Genomic DNA, 20,387 nt, shown 5'->3' with positions numbered 1-20,387 from the left:
TGAGCCTGACTTTTCATCTACAAAATGGGTATATGCCTATATTCCTCTTTCCTGCTTATCTTTCAAGTGTGTTGAGGAAAGCACTATAAAGCATTATACAAATATAAGGAACAAATATTGCTTTTAATATTATTTTTGCTTCGGCAATCATTAGGTAAAACATCAGGAATTCAAAATTTTTTACTCTGGGAAGTTGTAAGCATATATAAAAGACTAGTATAATGAACTGTGTACTCATCACTGGCTTTAAGAGTTGTCAATCCAAGGTCAATCCTGTGTCATCTGTACCTGCACCTACTGCTTTCTCCCACCCCAGGTTACTTTTGAAGCAAATATCAGACATAGTATCATTTCATTTGTAAGCATTTTAGTATGTATCTCTAAAAGATAACTCTTTATTTTAAACGTAATTGTAATACCAGTACTATACTGAAGAAAAAAGTTACTTAACAACAAATCTAATCGGTGTTCAATTTTCCTTGATTGTGTTATACTTTTCTTTATAGTTTGTTTATTTGAATCATGATCTAAATAAGGTCTATATATTGCAATTGGTTGGTGTCATGGATTGAATTGTATCCCCTCCAAATATGTGTCAACTTGGCTGAGCCATGATTCTCAGTGGTTTGGCAGTTATGTAAGGATGTAATGGTGTGATCCGATGTGATCAGCCAATCAGTTGTAAGGGATTAGGGTGGGATACAATACCCTTACTCAGGTCACAGCCCTGATCTGATGTAAGGGGAGTCTCCCTGGGGCTGTAGCCTACGATAAAAGGAGAGAGAAGTGAGCAGAGAGAGAGGAACCTCCCACCACCAAGAAAGACGAACCAGGAGTAGTGCGCATTCTTTGGACCCTGTGTCTCTGGGCTGAGAACCTCCTAGACCCAAGGGAGGATTAAGGCCTTCCCCCAGAGCCATCAGGGAGAGAAAGCCTTTCCCTGGAGCTAGAGCCCTGAACGTGGACATGTAGTCTCCTCAACTAGGAGAGAACAAACTTTTGCTTGTTAAAGCCACCAGCTTCTGGTGTTTCTGCGGTAGCAGCACTTGATAGTGAAAACAGTGGGTGTGTCTTTTACGTCTCTTTATCTATGCGTTCTTTTCCATACTTGAGAAAAATACTCTTTTTTCAAAATATGCCTTAGGAGGCAAGGATAAAGTCTGACCACATTAAACCTTTTTACTGGGAATTAAATGGGGTAAAATAAGTGATTAGACTATAATTAGATTCTTTCCTGTGGTGATGATAATATCAACCATCATTTATTATGTGTCAGGAACTAGACGAGGCATTTTAATAATAACAATAATAACTTCCCATTTGTTATTGCTCACTTCATACTAGGGAAAATATGATCAGTGTTTTCACAAATTATCTTTAATCCTTTTTATATTTTGAGGTAAGTTTCCCTCCACCCTCCCTTGCTTTACAGATGAGGAAGTAAGTGACTTACTCAGGATTAAAACTCATTGCCGTGGAGTTGATTGTGGCTCGTGGCCACCCTGTGTGTTACAGGATAGAACTAAGCTCCTTAGGGTTTCTTTGGCTGTAATCTTACAGATGCAGGTCACCAGACCTTTCTTTCAAGGTGACACTGGATGGGTTCGAAATGCCAACCTTTCAATTAGCATCGGAGCACAAACTGTTTGTGCCACCCAGGGACCTTTACCCAAGGTTACAGACATCTAGTAAATGGGAAAGCCAGAGTATGAGCTTAAATTACTTTGACTCCAGAATGTGTGTTTTGCCCAAACTCTGCCATGCCAAAGATTTTTCTCCTCAGATGTCAATTACCTTTACAAGGAATAAAGACTTTTCTTTCTTTTGGCAGCTGGCGATTTGCATTTTACTTAATGCTGACTGCGGCTGGAGTTGCATTTCTTTATGATGTAAGTTTTCTTTTTGATATCTTTGATTGGAATTTGTCTTTAATTTTTAAAATCTTGCCTGTGAATTGCTTTGGAATATTAATAGTTTCAACAAGCGCCACCTAGGCTCCTTAACCGGAGCTTCTCTGTTGCCTGTCACTTGTCTTATTCCTTTAGTTTGTTTATAATGAATGGAATTCTGTATTTGAGTTTAAACCTACCATCTTACTATTTATTTTCTATTTATACCACCTGTTACCTGGGAATTGCTTTAGGATATAACATTTTCGATAAGATAACCAGCTTTTAGAGATTTCCCGCAAGGTTTTAATAATATTTTTATTGCTACAAAGCATTAATCTAATTGGCTCAAAAATAATTTTGTTAGTAGATTCACTTGTTTGAAACCATTTCCTTCTTGAGAGAGCACTGTTTGGTGACTTCAGATTCCTTAGAAGTAGTAAGTGTCACATGGATGTTGTAGAGGAATACATAGAAATACCTTCAGAGGAATAAATATATGGAACTGTAACTGTAGCAGTAGGCTTATCACAGAAGTGCATATTACTGTGCGTCTTTGCCCCCTATAAATGACATCAGGAGGACTTTATGTTATGTGCTGAAATCAGCCTTTGACTCTGACAAACTTACTTCTTCTCTTTGTATTTTCAGAAACCTTGGGTATATGACCTGTGGGAGGTCTGGAATGGCTATCCCAAACAGGTAAGTCCCCTATGATACAATCCCTCCCTTCAGCACACAAACAGAAACTGTTGCCTTGAGTTGATTCCAACTCATAGTGACCCTGTAGGGCAGGGTAGAACTGCCCCATAGGGTTTCCGAGGCTGCAGTCTTTACGGGAGCAGACTCCTGTGGAACGACTGGTGGGTTCGAACCAGCAACCTTTCAGTTAGCAGCTGGGTGCTTAACCACTGTGCCACCAGGGTTTCAGCACCCAGGCCCCTCAAATTGTCCCCTGAATTAGATCCTAGTCTCTTTTCTACTCTTCGTCCACTTCTGTGCAATCCTTTTGCTCTTTTCCCGCCTGAGCTTGTTGCTCTTTTCCCACCTGAGCTTGTTGTTTCCTGCCATCTAGCTGACCTCCTCTCATGGCAACCCTATGTGGTACAGAGTAGAACTGTGCCCCGTAGGCTTTTCTTGGCTGTGATCTTTATGGAAGCAGTCTGGCAGGCCTTTGTTCTGCGGTGCCACCAGGAGGGTTCGAAGCGCCAGCCATTAGGTCAGCAGCCGATGACAACCCACTCGCACCACCCGGCTCCTTAACCAGAGCTTACCCATTTTTGTGGACCCATTTTTGTGGACCCATTTTTGTGGACCCATTTTTGTGGACCCATTACTTGCCTCACTCCCTTAGTTTGTTTGTGGTGAATGTAGTTACACATTTGGGTTTAAATTCACAGTTTTATTATTTATTTTCTGCTTATACCACCTGTTGCATTTCCTTTTTTTTTTTTTTTTCCAGCTCTCTTTGTGTCTTTTTATTGGACAGTCAAGTTTTTTTTTTATATTATTATGTTTCTTTCTTATATTTGTTCGTCAGTCACGCATTTTTTATTCTTTTAGCACTTATCCTAGAGATTACTATATTAGAGTCTAAAACAAATTAGTATTCTTACCTCTTTCTAGACACTGAAAGATATTTAAAATATTCCAGTACACCCTCATCCTACTTCCTCCTTCAAATACTTACAACCCTGTAGGCCATTACTATTATTGTTTTGTAAATCAGTCAAGTTACCCTTTCCATGCTGTTTCCTCCTTCCTGCATCTCTTCCTACATTTCAGAAGGATTTTTATCCTTCTGGAAACCCTGGTGGTACAGTGGTTAAAAGCTCAGGCTGATAATCAAAAGGTTGGCAGTTCAGGTCTACCAGCCACTCCTTGGAAACCCCATGAGGAAGCTCTACTGTGTCCTGGAGGGTTGCTATGAGTCAGAGGCAAAGAGTTTTTATCCTTCTGCCTGAAGAAATTCCTTTAATATTTTTTAAATGGCAGTTCTGCCAATTTTTGTTTGAAAATGTCATCATGTGCCTTCATTTTTTTTTAAGGGTATTTATATTGGGTGCAAATTTCTAGGTCAGCACTTATTTTCTTTTAGCACTTTAAAGTGCCTCCATCAGTTCCTTTAAGAATTCAGCTGTCAGTCTTATTTCTGCTTCTTTGTGAATATAGTGGAAACCCTAGTGGTGTAGTGGTTAAGAACCCCAGCTGCTAACCAAAAGGTTGGCAGTTTGAATCCACCAGGTGCTCTTGGTGTTCCTTGTGACTGTAGTATCCTTTTTTTTTTTTCCTCTGTCTAACTTTAATATTTTCTCTTTGTCTTTCAGCAGTTTTATTATGATTTGCATAGGTGTGGGTTTTGTCAGGTTTATCTGCCTACAGTTGATAGTACTTCTTGAATCTGTGAAAATTCTCAGCCATTGCTTCTGTCCCACTCTCTGTCTTCTCTCCTTCTGGGATTCCAGTTACAACTATGCTAGCGTGCTAGACTTTTATACTAGATCCCATAGGTATCCCATGTACTTTTCAATACTTTCCATCTGCTTGCCACTCTGTGCTTCAGTCTGTTGGGACACCATTATCCACGAGTCTCTTGCATTTATGCATGTCTTATGAAGTGAGGCACTGACTACCTTTTGTTCTGTACTATCTTTTTAAGGATGTTTGTATAGCGGACAGCCTGGGAAGATAGAGATAATGTCTTCTTCTGGAGCAAAGGGCAGACACGTTGTTGCCCGTTTTAAGAGATTCAGGTTCGGTAGCTCAGGGTTCCCCTCTTGTAAAGCATGTGCAGGTGTCATCTGACCTCTTTGCTTCATCCTGTGGGAACTGGGGATTGGAGAACTGGCCTAAATACTGATATTGCAGCTACCGCTGTTACTGTGTGTAGTAAACAATCCTGTATTTCTGACCCAGGACTATTGTGTCTTCTACCAGCATGCATGAAACTGTGGCAGGCCAGCTTACTAGCTTGCAAGTAGGGTAAAATCTCCGGACACTTCACAGCTCTGGATATTTTGTATTGACATGTCTTCCAGTTTACCAGTGCTTTTTAAACTGTACCTATGTGTTATTAAACACATCTTTTTAGTTCTTAATTTTGGTTATTGTATTTTTCAGTTCTCAAATTTTAATTCTTTTTTATGGATTCCAGTTCTCTACCAGAAATTTCTATGTTTTAATCTATTTTTTGAAGTTATTTTAAAGTCAACATCTGATAAATCCAGTAGCTTAATCACCTGTGAGCCTGTTTTCTTTCTTGTTCCTGCCTCCTTGTGTTTGATAACTTTTGAATCACAGACATTGTGTGTAAAAAATTATAGATGCTGAAGATACTGTTATCTTCCTCCCAAGAGGATTTACTTTCACCTCTATTAGGCAGTTAGCGTAGGGAAAATCACCTTAATCCAACTTATGATTGAACTGCTCCAGTGTGGTTATCAGTGTTTGTGAGGGTAGAGCTAGTTCCAACTTACCCATGTTCCTAGACTGCTCTCATTTGGTGGTTTCGAATAAAATATTAGAGTGCTTATCAAGGTTCCTTTTCCTCGGCTGATCTGAACCTTGTAGCTCGCTATGCTTCCTAGCACTATGAGACTGCCAAAAGTTCTGCTTAACTTCTGTTTCTTAGCCTCTGGGCTCCATGTTGTTTATAAATTGGCCAATGCAGAATTTATGACATGTTTAAGTATGGTTTCCTTTGAATTTATCCTGCTTAGAGTTCATAGTACCTCTCGAATAAAGTGTTAACTTGAAATAAATCATTCTCTTTAATGCATTTTTCTCTTTTGTGGGTCTTGCCTCCACAGGTTCTGGATGCCTTGATTGATCTCTGATGTCTTCAAGCAGATTTTTAAAAAACAATCTTGTCCATATTTTTTTATTCTTACCAAGAGGGTTAATCTCATACAGGCTTGTTTGTCACAGAAGAACGCAGAAAATCTGTCTCATTCTTTTGTGGCTTTATCAAGGATAATGAGTTGACTAGAAATATTAGTTCTTTAAATGTGTTAGCCTCAGGATTAAAGAATCAAAAAAAAAAAAAATTAGGCCATAAAGAGAACCTAGGTATTATATAGACTAAACCTCAATGCTGTCATCTTCCATCTCCAACTTACTCTTACCTTCTTAGGTATATTAGTTATCTATTGACGCATAACAAACCATCCCCAAAACTTAGTGCCTTAAAGCAAAAGCCATTTATTTGCTCGTGATATCAGTTGGCAATTGGGGATAGGCTCAGCTGAACAATTTTTCTGCTGTGTGGTGTTATTAGCTGAGTTCATTCATGCATTTGTAGTCAGTTTATATTGGTTAGGGGATGGCTCATGCCCCAGATGCCTTTATTCACGTGTTTGGCAGTTGATACCTTGATCCTCTTCTTTACTGCCTCTCCAGCAGGATAGCTCAGGTTTCTCACATGGTATGTATGTAGGTCCTGCTTGAATCACATTTGTTTATGTCCCTTTGATTAAAGCCCAGGGTCAGTGTAGGAGGAGACTACATAAGGGCACTGATATCAGAAGGTGAGATTCATTGGGGGCCATTAATGTAACAATCTATCCTGCCAACTAATATAATGTCTCAACTTAGCAAAAATAAACACTCTTACCCCCAACTATAAATTTATTAAAGAAAATTTTAGCTGTAGAAATTTCATTTTTTCACAAGTGATTTGTGGAGTCCTGAATTATTTGTACATACTTTACTACTGCCCCGTTTGAGAACAGACCCGTTCTGATTGCCAGTCTCTCCCCAGAAAAGAGGCTGGCACATCAGAGTTTGTGTAGTATTCAAGAAACATTAAATAAGAAAAATTGTGGGACCAGCACAACAGACTCGCCATTGCTCTCATGTAAAGGTTTTAAAATTATATTTCTAATTTAACTCTTAATAAACTAACATAAGGCAGTTATACCTGTGGTAGTTTTATTAACATCTAAATAGAATATTTAACTTGATTTTGAAATACTTGTCCCATCAGAAATAAAATGGCTTAAAATATTTTGTCCCTTTTGGAAGTTGGATTATAAATCATCATTATTTTATGGGATTATGTGAAATATAAATAGGTATAAATAATAAATTTTAATGCATTAAAATAAGTTGTTTACCCGGTGGCATTTAAAGTAATGTGTAATTTTATTTTCCTCAGCCCTTGCTGCCATCCCAATACTGGTACTACATTTTAGAGATGAGTTTTTACTGGTCTTTGATATTTAGCCTTGGCTCTGATATCAAGAGGAAGGTAAGTGTCTTATTTACAAAGCTACTTTTTTAGCGTCTTCAAAAACTTTCATTCCCTGTCCAAAATTCTAATCTTTAAATTGTGCTTTTATATGTGTTTAGTTTCATTCATAGCTTTTTTTTTTTTGCTTTTTATAGCACGTGTTGTTGTGTGTTGTCGAGTCAGTTCTGACTCACAGTGACCCTATATGACAGAGTAGAACTGCCCTGTTGGTTTAGTGCTAAGGCTGCTAACCAAAAGGTCAGCGGTTTGAATCCACCAGGTGCTCCTTGGAAACTCTATGGGGGCAGTTTTACTCTGTTTTTACAGGGTCGCTATGAGTTGGAATCGAATCGATGGCAACGGGTTTGGTTTGGTGGTTTTAATCTTTGTGAGAGCAGATCGCCATACCCTTACCAACACTTGTTCATCTTTTCTCCCATGAAGTAGATGGTGGGTTCGAACTGCAACATTTTGTTAGCAACCGATCACTTAACCGTTGTGCTACTAGGACTCCTCTTTTATAGTACGTTGTTGTTGTTAGGCGCTGCCGAGTCATTTCCGAGTCATAGCAACCCTATGTACAACAGAATGAAACACTGCCCGGTTTTTCGCCATCCTCACAATCATTACTATGTTTGAACCCATTGTTGCAGCCACTGTGTCAGTCCATCTCATTGAGGACCTTCCTTTTTTTCGCTGACCCTCTGCTTTACCAAACATGATGTCTTCTCCAGGGACTGGTCCCTCCTGATAACATGCGAGACAAAGTCTCACTATCCTCGCTTCTGATAGTGCAACTTATACTTTGGTGCCTTGGTAAATATTTAGAGTAAAACATTATTCCTATCGTTACCATTGGTATTACCAGCCACTTTTTGTGCCTCTGGACCTCGTAGTTAATATGTTATTCCAGTTCTAATACACTTAGTGTCAAGGTAGGTCTTTTTGACATGCACGAAGCTCAGCAGACCAGAGTTGGAGCCTCATTGTTGTGTAGGGTGCGCATTCTATTAGGTGATGCTTCCTAGATGTGTTAGTTTTATAAACTTTTGCCTTTTTTCCCTTTATTTCTGTAAGATAAGGCTTGCAAATGTAATTATGGCTTTCCTGTGTGATAGGGAGCCCTGATGGGTTTGTTTTGGTTTTTCCGTACCATATTTAGAAAACCAGAGGTTCCCCATGTAACCTAGTGGGAAGGTGCCTGAAGTAAGTTCTCTCTTTAGTTCTTATTGGTATGTTGTCACACCACAGATCATTGGCACCAAAGTGCCACTAGCCTTATTGGTGCATTATATTGCCAGATCATATTTCTCAAAATTAGTATTACCAACCAAAAATGTAAACATACTCAATTAATAAGCATGCATTCCAATACCAAAGACACATGCCATCAAAAATTTTTTTTTAAATAAAAATTTGGTAACTACAGTGTTTTTAGAAACTAACTTTGAAGCTTCGTGCTGCTTAGTAAGAATAGAAATCTCCATTATGTTTTCTCTTTCTTTTGGTTTGGGAACTTAATGTCCTTGATCACAAAGAAAAAGTGCTGGTGGTTTTAGTTTACAACATCTTTTAGTTGATTACAATCCACTTTATATAAGTATTTTTTATGTATTCAAAGACTTTGAAAATATTTTTCCTTAATTCATCAAACCATGGTAGACTCAGAATGCAGTCACAAGATGTCATCATATACATTAGCAATATAGATGAAATGATACAGTCTCGGAAGATAATTCATGTGCTACCCCCCATGTAAAATATCTGTTTGTAGTAAAATACATATGGTAAAACTAAGTTTAATTCAATATCAAGGAGGTAAAACCAAGTTGGCTTGACTAAATGATGTCAGCTTGTAAACTCTAAGCATGAAATCTGATCTTCTTGTCTATGTAACTCATTTTTTTTTTTTTTTTTTTAGTTACAGATAAACTCTTACTAACTTTAGTTTAGGCTGAGAATACATAAAAAATTAATTGAGTCATTCTCTCAAGGGATAGATTTGAAAGTAATCATTTTTTTAGGTGGTCTTCATAGATAAACTCAAAGTTTGATCCTGTATCTCTCCTGCCTTTGTTTTTGCAGTGGTCGATTTCGCTTTTATTGCTTACAGGTACATCAAGCACTTTTTTCAAAATATAAATATATATTATCTGTTTTGTAAATACACATCTTCAGAGACATAAAATTATCGGAGGTGGTTAAAACACAGGGCTGGGAGCCAGATTGCCTCGGCTTGAATTCCTGTCTTCACTCTTCACTAACACCTTGAGCAAGTTTATTAAACTCACTAAACAACTTGGTTTCTTCATTTATAAAATAGAGTTTTTATCTCCTCTGGTTTTTGTGAGGACAAAGTTAATCCATATAAAGCATTTTTTGGTATATAGTAAGTACTCAATAAATTAAGATATTATTATTAATATCATGTTTATTCTTTTAGTTTGGTTGCCAGAAAACTCATTTACATTTATTTTTAACAGCTTTGTTGAGATGTAATTCATCTACCATACAATTCACCCACTTAAAATACACAGTTCAGTAGTATTCAGTATATTCACAAAGTTGTGCAACCATCACCACGATCGATTTAAAATCTTTTCGTCACCCCATAAAGAAACCCCGTACTCATTAGCAGTCACTTCCCACTTCCCCCAACCTCCTCTGCCCTAACAACAACCAGACAATCAGTAATTTACTTTCTGTCTCCGTGGATTTGCTTATTCTGGATAAGTTAATATAAATGGAATTATATGATATGTGGTTTTATATGCTTAGTCTTTTTGTTTGTTTTGTTGTTTTAGCATGATCTTTTCAAGGTTCGTCCATATTGTAGCCTGTATCAATACTTCATTTCTTTTTATGGCTGAATAATATTCCCTTGTATGGATATGACACACTTTATTTATTCATTTATCACTTCATGGACATTTGGGCTTTTTCTCCTTTTTGGCTATTTTGAAAATGCAGCTATCAGCATTCATGCATAGGCTTTTATGTGGACACATGTTTTCATCCGCCAGGCGCTCCTTGGAAACTCTATGGGGCAGTTCTACTCTGTCCTATAGGGTCGCTATGAGTCAGAATTGACTCCACGGTGCTGGGTTTTTTATGTTTTCATTACTTTTAGATGTATACAGAGTATTGAAATTGCTGAGCCATGTGGTAACTCTATATTCAATCTTCTGAGGAACTGCCAGACTGTTTTACAAAGTAGCCACCCCATTTTACATTCTTACCAGCAATGTATAAGGGCACCAATTTCTCCATATCCTTACCAGCACTTGTTATTGTTCATCTTTTTAATTATAGCCGTCATAGTAGGTGTGAAACGGTTTCTCATCGTGGTTTTCATTTACGTTTTCTTGGTGGCTAATGATTTTGAGTATCTTTTCATGTACTTATTGGCCATTTGTATGTCTTCCTTGGAGAAAACCTTTTAAGTTTTTATTCTCAATTGCAGTAGCTTTTCTTAGCCTAGATTGACTAATACGGTAGTCCTGCCTTACTCATGCTTTCACTTTCTGTGGTCAACCACAGTCCACAGTGGTTGTGCTCAGGTAACCCTTACTTTACGTCATAATGGCCCCAAAGCTTCAGAGCAGCAATTCAAAGAGTGGCAATTCAGGTATGCCAAAGAGGAGCCATAAAGTGCTTCTATTTCATGATTAGTTATTGTTGTTAATCTCTTACTGTGCCTAATTTATCAATGAAACTTTATCATATGTATGTATTAAAAAAAAAACATAGCATGTAAGGGGTTTAGTACTATCCACAGTTTCAGGAATTCACTGGGGTCTTGGAACATATCCCCCACAGATAAGGGGAGACTAAAAAAAAAAAAAGAATAACCAAACCCATTGCTGTCGAGTTGATTCCGACTCATAATGACCCTATAGGATAGAGTAGAACTGCCCCGTAGGCTTTCCAAGGAGCACCTGGTGGACTCAAACTGCCAACCTTTTGGTTAGCAGCCAAACTCTTAACCACCGCACCACCAGGGCTCCTATGTAGTGGAATACTGTGTAGTTATTCCACTTGCATCTGTTACTTCATAGGCAGTAATTCTTACCTTAACGGTTGCGTAATTTTATTTTTTCTTTTTGGAATTAGGCAGATAATAAACAATAAATGTAAACGTACACAGAAGTATGCTTGTGTGTGTATGTATATGTTATATGTCTGTGTGTGTATGTCTATCTGTATATCCAGTGTGTGGTGGTGGAAAAAACACCAGATATAGAGTTATATGATAACTATTCCACGCTGCCCCAAAGTTAAATGACTTCATTAATGAAGACAATGCTTGTTCTATCCCCTTCACAAGGATTGTTTTAAAAATTAAGGTATTTTATCAGTTTTAAAACATGATGCAGATGTATGTTATTGATTTTTTAAAATTAATATTAGCTCTCTCAGTGATTGCGAAATAACTGTATTTGCTTAATGGTATCCATTTTCCCCTCATTATATAGGATTATCTGGCAAACGTCATCCATCACCTGGCTGCTATTAGCTTGATGAGCTTCTCTTGGTGCTCTAATTATATTCGCAGTGGGACCCTTGTGATGATTGTGCATGATGTGGCTGACATTTGGCTGGAGGTAAACATTTGCCATTAAAAAAGTAACAATACCCACGTCTCGGGTTTCTGTTAACTCTTCACACAAGGAACTGTCTGTGAGTGATTTAGCAGCGCTCTGTCCTGGAAACAGCCAAAGCTGGAGAATATCCCTGGGTCCCCGTTATCCTTCAAGGTTAAAGAAAGGAAATTCTTAGGTTTTATTTTCAAACTTCCTCCATGGTATAAAAAAAGAGGTTAATTTGGGAGGTTCCACTTCGGAAGGTTGAATGCAAATATTCAGGAAAGAAGATTAAATATTTGAAGAAGGAATGAACTTTAGTCTTTTAAAAGGAAAACTTGAATACATGGCGTTACTGACTCCCAAAGTCGCCAGGCACCTTATATTCATAGTAGCCAGTGCTTGAATGCCCACTAAATACTTGCATATCTCCCCGCTGAGCCTCCTCCAGCCCAAACCATTGCTTTAAGGAATGAGAACTATTTTTTTTTTGTTGTTTTTTTAATGGCATTTGCATTCTAAGGAGAAAAAGAATTAGAGTGTTTTGTAGAACAAGGGACATTAAAACAAAGAGTTTTCCTAAGGCCATATCACACAAAATAGTAGGAACCAAGCAAAGTTAGGATTGTTCCCTCTACATTTTCCTGTTTTGTGCTGGTTCCTGTTTGTCCTGATGCAGAGACAGAATGGTCCTCTTCACTGTCGGGCTCTTGCTGGACTGACAGCAGCATTTCCCCGAGCCTCAAAAAAAAAAAAAAAATTTTTTTTTTCTTAGTGACTTATTTAATTATGCTTCTTCATAAAGAATCCAGGGAAAATGATGCTAACCCGTTTCATGTTCAGAATTGCCCCATGAAGGCTAATGATGGAATACAGGTTGACCGGAAAGAAAAATTCAGTTTCGTAGAGAACTGTCCTTCTAGATCGGGGGTCAGCAAACTTTTTGGTAAAGGGCCAGATGGTGAGAATAGCGCTGTGGGCCACGTATGATCTCTGTCAGTTATTCCTCTTTCTTTGGTTTTTTTTTTTTTACATACTTTTAAAAATGTGAAAATCATTCTTAACTTCAGGGCCAAACAGCTTTAGCCTGTGGGCTGGACTGTAATTTGGCGACTCCTGCTCTAGGTATAAGCTTTTTTAATCCATTTTAAAGCAACTGGCTACTCTTAAAATTTTAGCTGTGTGCAGAATTTTGTTTCTCCTTTGTATATAATTCCTAATGCAACAAGCAAATCCCTTTCTAAAGGTCAAGGTTAGTATATGTGCTTCAGGGCAGCACGTGGTTTAGCAAACGAAGGGTTGTGCCAGCTTCCCCACCTGTTGCTCTCTGAATGCAGCCATATCTGTTATAATTACCTCCTTCTCTGATCGTATCTCAGTACCCCTACCTGAAAATTAACACCACATTGGCTGTGACTTAAGAATTTTATGCTACTCTGTTGCTTCTAAACCCTCTAATTCAATTGCCTTTGGTGTGTGTCCGCTGTAAAAACAGCTTCATTATGTTCTTAAAGGAGAGCAAGATCTTCAGACTGGGGACTGGCGATCTGTACGGTAGCCCCGCCCACTCACATCTGCCCATCCTTCCCAGCCTGTCCTCCACACGACAGAACTCCCTGTGTGGCTTGGGCAAATCACTGAATGCTTTGTTTTCGTTCCCCAACCCTAACATGAGAAGTCATATCTATCCCTTTGGGTATATGTGAAGTTTTGCTCATTACTGTTTGAAAATGTTCCAAGGTCCTTAGGTAAAAAACAGAAGAAAAATGAATGTCAAACTCAGAGTTCCTTCATGGGTAAACTATGAGAACAACTTTATGTTGTTAGTGGTCATGAATCATTCTTGATTCACAAGTCATGATCTAATTCAAGGTTCAACAGGCCGGACTAGCACCTTCCATCAGCTGGTGGTAGAGACAACATTAAGTAGTGGCATGGGGCCCATTTTTTACATTCTCCAGGGGTGTGTATTCCACAGCTTCCTTGGGTAGTTTGTTTTAGTGTGTGTCTTCTTAGTCAAGTTCTAATTGAACCCAGACATGGTCAATTTTTGCCCCTGTTTAGACCTTGCTAAAGGTGGAGCCTATTAATCTTTCATATTTCCAAGACAGTTGGTGGGTCATTTCTTAGCTTTTTCTTCACAAAGGAAAACAGCCTTAACATCTACCATTCTTCCTTATAGGCAACCTTTTACCTTCTTCAAACATCTTCCTGATCTTCTCTAATTTTTCTGCATACTCAACTTTGGATCCAGGACCTAACACTTTAGGAGCATCTTGACTAACACTTAGCAAAGAAAAAGGGTTACTGTCAGGTATTTGATCATTACACAGTCCAGAAAATACTGTGTATATTTTTTGCCCTCACAAGTGGACTTAAGGAAATTGTCTTCTCATGCCTATGCAGCTTCTAGCTTACCACCCTAACCTGGCCTCTGACCTTTCAAACAGCTACCCATTCCATTCCAGTCACTCTAAACTTCTGGCCCTTCCCCCCACACCCATTTCTCACCTACCCAGCATACTAACCTTCTCTCAGCAATGGAAGCCGTTCCCTTGGTAAGTACTGAGAAGTATGAGGAATGGAATGTGAACCCTTCCTGAAGTGTAAATATATTGCCCTCTCATTCCTGAGGGGCCCTGCGCTTCTGAGGCTGATTTTAGTTCTGAAACTGCCCAGGTCTAGGCCATGTTATCTGGAGGGACCATCTGCCCTCCAGCAACTCCTACCCATCCCTCACCTGCTTCCCCCACCCCAGTGGAAACTTTCACATTCAGCCTTGGGCCCTCACTGGATAATGTAATAGAGAAGCCTCATCAACTAATGCCACGTTAAACAACCTTTTCTTCAATCCTTTTTATTCTACACAGATACTATGGGCAGTATAGATTAGCATGAAATAAGTCAGAAAAATATAGTGTTTGAAACTTCATTTCACCAGGGCGGGGCTCTGGCAGTTGCCTCCTGACTCTACCTCCTCTCTCATGTGCCTTAAATTAGTCACCTCGATGGGAACATTCCCAGCCCGGCCCAGGACTTCACTCATATCCTGACCTCTTTTCAGTCCAGCTCTCCTCCCAGTTAAATGGAAGTATTAAATAAATCCCCAAATAAAATGCATGCTAAAATTAACTCTGTTAATTATAGCACTTGTGAAAGACAGGAGTAACACTACAATCATTTGAACATATCTTTTGAACATTATGTTATGGAAAAATTCAAACATATAAAGAGATCAAGAAAATAGTATAACAGAGCCAGTGGGGCCACCATTGAGCTTCAGCAGTTACCGGTATGGCCAATCTTGCTTCATCCATTTCTCATCCACACCCCAGCCCCTACCCAGATTGTTTTGAAGCAAATCCAAGACATCATATAATTTCATTTATAAATATTTATTTTTAAATTTTATACAAATATCGCTTTAATTATCTGAATGATGTTTCTTTCTTTGTTTTAGTCTGCAAAAATGTTTGCTTATGCCGGATGGAAACAAACCTGTAACGCCCTGTTTTTCATCTTCTCTGCCGTATTTTTCGTCAGCCGCCTTATTATTTTTCCCTTCTGGTGAGTAGACAAGGTGATTGCTGCTGTCTGGCCAGGCCTTTCACAAATGTGCTGAGGTGGCCTTCGATTATTATTGAAATCAGAGCATTGCCTTTTCCTTCCTTACTTTGATGGCTAGTTATCTGTGCCAAGTTCAGTTGAAGAAAATAACGTGAAGGAACCATTTTAAAAGTAATTAAAATGATGTGGAAAAGACTTAGTACAAAGGAAGATGGAAAACGTATAACCGAGATAATGGATGAGCAGCAACTCCGACTCTACGTCCTGTTGCATGGTTGTGGATCTCGCTTTCGATTAACCGTTTTCCTAGTTACTCAGCGAACTGTCATTGGCCAATCTTCAACTCCCTAAAAGAGAGGTATATTCTTTGTTAAAATACAACAATTATAGCCACCATTGATTGGATGCCAGACAATGGATTAGACCCTTTGCATATCGTGGCTGTAGCCTGCACAAGAAATCTCAAGATAGGTATATTATTCCCACTTTATAAATGAAGAACGTGACACCCAACACATTCTCAATGATCACTGGTCCTAACAGTGACTTGAATATCATTTGGATATTGATTGGTTCTTGATCAGTCTGTTAATTTTGTTTAGCCAGGGCTTACCGTGAAGAACCTTTATTGTGTCTCCCATGACAACCATTCATTTGACAAGTGTACATTTTCTGTGTGTTGATTGACAGAAACCAGAGTAAACATGTGGGGAAGCCTTAGATGGTTTGGAAAGAACAGCTTATAACCAACCATAGTTTGGGGCCACTTTGGGAGCTTCAGATCCTCTCAACAGAAAAATTAATGCTGTTGTCCAGGAAAAGGAATAGAGGCCCAGGTTCCACACCTGATTCCTAGGATGGACAGCCCTCTTGACTATTCCCAGGTACCCAGGGAAGCCTGGCCAGTGAGATCAGTGGGTGCTGCCCTCCCTAGGGAAGCCAGCAGCGTTCTTTAAACCATGACATGGTGTCGTGATTATGACAGGCATTTTCTGGAGGGAAGCAGTGGTTGAGTTGATGGATGCAAGAGTCAGATTGCCCAGTCCTGACTCCATACTTACTACCTGTGTGATCTTGGACAGGCTAGCTTATCTCTCCGTGCCTCAGTTTTTTCATCTGTAAAATGGAAATAAAGGTTGACATGAAGTTTAACTGAGGTAATATATATAAAATAGCTTAGAACAGTATCTGGTATATAGTAAAGACTCAGTAACATCAGCTATTATTATTGAAGTTATTAATGAATATTTTAGAATTTGGAGTTTAATCTAGAATTGAATTGAAGTTACATGTTTCAGATACTCTCCTTGGTCACTGAATCCCATTAACATCCGTTTTTCTTTGACAGAGCAAGGTGTTTGTAAAATTATAATATTGTACGATAGCAATTATTGATAGGAGAAGTATTGACTTGCAGATGACAGTTGGGTAGAGGCTTTTCAGTGTGACTTCCATGGCTCCCTGAATCCAGCATTTCCCCACCAATGACCTCTTACTATGTTCCAAAGGTACCATCTATCCCAGTGATCTGTTGCTGCATACCAAACCATATGAAAACTTAGTGGCTTAAAGCAGGGGTGAGCAAACTTTTTGCATAAATAGAATAAATATTTTAGGTTTCGAGGGACATATATAATCTCTGTTGCTATCTTTCTTTTGTTTTGTTACAACTGTTTAAAAAGATAAAAACCATACTTAGCTCACAGGCTGTACAAAAACAGGCCACAGGCCAGATTTTACCCGAGGGCCAGAGTTTGCAGACCTCTCTTTTAAAATAACATCATGAATTTATTGCCATTACGTCTCATGGTTTTGAGAGCTGACTGGCCTCAGCTCTCGAAGGCTTGCTCCCTCACGCAGTTGAGATAGTACATATAAAATCAGCTGGTTGATGCTGATTGTTGGATGAAATCTCAGCTGGGCCTGTTAGTGGAAACACCTTCACATGGCTCCTCCACTTGGCCTGGGACTCCTCATAGCACAGCAACAGGGCTTCACAGGTGAGAGCTGGCAGATGCCTTCTCTCCTTTTATAAACTAGCTTTGGAAGTCACATGATGTCACTTCCACCTCATTGTCCTCATTGGAGCCAGGTCATTAAGGCCAACTCATATTCAAGGGAAGGAAAATTAGACTCCATTTGTCTACTGTTTTGTTTTGTTTTAACATTTTATTGTGCTTTAGGTGAAAGTTTACAGAGCAAATTAGTTTCTCATTCAAAAATTTATACACAAGTTTTTTCGTGACATTGGTCGCAATCCCCACAATGTGTCACCACTCTCCCCCTTTCCACCCTGGATTCCCGGTTTCCTTTCGTCTAGTCTTCTGGTCCCTTCAACCTTCTCGTGTTTGCTTTTGGGCAGGTGTTGCCCATTTGGTCTTGTATACTTGGTTGATCTAAGGAGATATTCCTCACGGATGTTATTGTTTGTTTTATGTTGTTGTTGTTGTTAGGTGCCATAGAGTCGGTTCCGACTCATAGCGCCTCTCTAGGACAGAGTAGAACTACCCCATAGGGTTTTCAAGGAGCAGGTGATGGATTTGAACTGCCGACCTTTTGGGTAGCACCTGAGTTCTTAACCACTATGCCACACAGGGCTCCATTTGTTTTATAGCCCTGCCTGATATTTGGCTGAAAGGTGGACTTCAGGAGTGGCTTCAGCTCTGAGTTAGAAGTGTGTCTGGGTGTCATAGTCTTGCTGCTTCCTACAGTCACTATCAGACCAGTAAGTCTGGTCTTTTTTGTGAACTTGAATTTTGTTCTACATTTTTCTCCTGCTCTGTCTGGGACTCTCCATCGTATCTTGGTTAGAGTGGTTGGCATTGGTCAGACTCAGTTCTTCATGGGAGTAGTTTCAAAGAATTTGCGGACATATTTTAAAAGCACACATCATTGTAGCTCTCAGTCCAGGGAATTCTCTGAGAAGCTCTTCTATAGTATTACGGCTGTGGTTGACTTTTAAATTAGTAATGAATAACATTCACCTCAGATTTTCCCACGGTGTCTCAAAATAAACACGCAAGCCTCCTCTCTCCTGGCATACAACGGAACATCATCGTGGGGCCCACTGATTGTGAAGATAGTGTGTTACTTTGCCATACACTCTCTACTTGTAAAATCCTAGATTTAAGAGCTCATCCTCTTGCCAACATTTCCGGATTTCACAGAGAATTAGTTACATACATTTGGCATTTTCTCGATCTCACTACTTCACTAAATCCACCAGCCACTGCAGAGGGCAGCCAATACCACTATTTGCTATCTTCAGGGAGCTGGATTGCTAATAAGCCAGTATTAGCTGACTTGACCATAAAATGTTTTTTGCTGATCAGTTTTTTTTTGTACAGATGTTGACTGAGCCTCGTTGTATAGAAGGTTGAGAAAAACCTCACCAAGCTATTAGGTGTGTGGTGCGATCAACCTCCTGTGAAGTTGGTTTCAGTGGTCTTTGGAGGAATCACTAGATTATAATGCTAAACCAACTCACTCAGAAAGGGAGCGCGTTTCGGTTGCGCTATGGGGCTCTGGCTTACGTAGTCTTTCCATCAACTCGAAGTTGTTACACAATCGTCTTGATAGTGCCAAAGAAGAAAAATTAGTTCCTCATTGTAGCCTGGCTCAGCCATCTGTCTAAAACTGTAACTCTGTAGATTAATTTTTCAAGGGTATTTTATTCAGTCCAAATTTGCTGGGAGTTTACTATGAACCAGCCAATGTGGAGATAATAGATGAAATTGGAAGGTGACACGGGTAATCTGTTTCAAAATTCAAACATTTCAGAGATGCTGTGGGAGGCAGTTTGTGATCTAGTTCCTCTGTCCTTTTCAACTGCTCTTGTTCCACATTTTGTGGTAAGCTATAGGGTCGGGTGGGGTGGGGAGAAACCCGACAAATCTGAGATTTGTCTGGAAGCCCTGAGAATAAGAGTGAGGGCTTGCACATTACACTTGTCTTTCCCTTTCCTTAATTGCTCTTCATTTCCCCCAGCCACAACCATTTCTGCTTTCCCTGCTGAGTCTCCCTTTCATATTTTTTTTTCTCCCTATCTCACTCTGACCAAAACTGTCTGTAAGCCCCTTTATGACCTGTATCCCCAGTTCCATTGCTTCTTTTTTATATAACTTATTTTATTTTTGTTGTTGTTGAGAATATACCCAGCGGAACATACGCCAATTCAGCAGTTTCTACATGTACAATTCAGTGGCACTGATCACATTCTTCGAGCTGTGTGATCGTTCTCACCCTCCTTTTCCAAGTTTACCCTTCCCTATTAGCATAAACTCACTGCCTCCTAAGGTTCTCATCTAATCTTTTGAGTTGCTGTTGTCAGTTTGATCCCATATAGATAGATCTTAAAAGAGCGCAGTGTTCAAGGCAGACCTTCTTTACTAGTTATGCTAAACTATTGTTTAGTTTTAAGAAGATTTCAGGGGGTATTTTTGGTTTAAGGTCTAAAGGTTATCTCGGGACAAAACTTTCAGGGGTTCATCTAGCCTCCATGGCTCCAGAAAGTCTAGAGTCCATGAGAACTTAAAATTCTGTTCTGTATTTTACCACTTTTGATCAGGATTCTTCTATAAAATCTTCGATCAAAGTGTTCAGTAATGGTAGCCAGGTACCACTTAGTTCTTCTGGTTGTGGCAAAGGAAGCAGTTGTTCATAGAGGCCAATAGCCAACCCTTTCATATTTGTGCAACTGTAACCCCTCTTCTCCCTTCCTCCTGCCTATTTCTGGGGTGTCTTATTTAGCTGATTTTCAGTGTCAATTAATTACATTAGTTTTCCATGCATTGCTACTTTTGTCAAATTAGCAGAAATTAAAATTGGCATTGGTCAAATTGCATTAATTTAATTGACTGGTAACTTCATTTGTTTGCATTTTTATTCAAAAGCATTTAAATCACTGGCTTGTGTTTTCCACATTGTATTCCCAACCGTTGTTTTAAGATAATGCTTTTCATATGTGCAATGTATCTGTCTACTTGAGTATTATACAAATACCACCAGAGCATCACTAGGCTAGAAAGACCTTCCTTGGGTCAGGTAAATCATTGCCCTGACTGTTGACAGTCTTCCTCCGTAAATAATAAGAACAGCTACTTATTTAGTCCAGGCTGG

At 39.1% G+C, this 20,387-nt stretch overlaps 1 protein-coding gene across 1 annotated transcript in view; it reads left to right on the top strand.

Annotated features, from left to right (window-relative positions):
- CERS3 (ceramide synthase 3) overlaps positions 1-20,387 on the top strand; it is a 101,317-nt gene that overhangs the window by 35,350 nt on the left and 45,580 nt on the right. Inside the window, exons 4-8 of the mRNA XM_049905704.1 lie at positions 1,832-1,889; positions 2,541-2,591; positions 7,045-7,137; positions 11,595-11,723; positions 15,163-15,269. Of these exons, the coding sequence (XP_049761661.1) occupies positions 1,832-1,889; positions 2,541-2,591; positions 7,045-7,137; positions 11,595-11,723; positions 15,163-15,269 (438 nt within the window). The remainder of the gene's footprint in view (positions 1-1,831; positions 1,890-2,540; positions 2,592-7,044; positions 7,138-11,594; positions 11,724-15,162; positions 15,270-20,387) is intronic.

The sequence above is a fragment of the Elephas maximus genome, chromosome 13 (genome assembly GCF_024166365.1).
Source record: "Elephas maximus indicus isolate mEleMax1 chromosome 13, mEleMax1 primary haplotype, whole genome shotgun sequence".
NCBI lineage: Eukaryota > Metazoa > Chordata > Mammalia > Proboscidea > Elephantidae > Elephas > Elephas maximus.
Note: the sequence above shows the minus strand (reverse complement) of the source record. Positions and strands in the feature narration are given on the sequence as shown.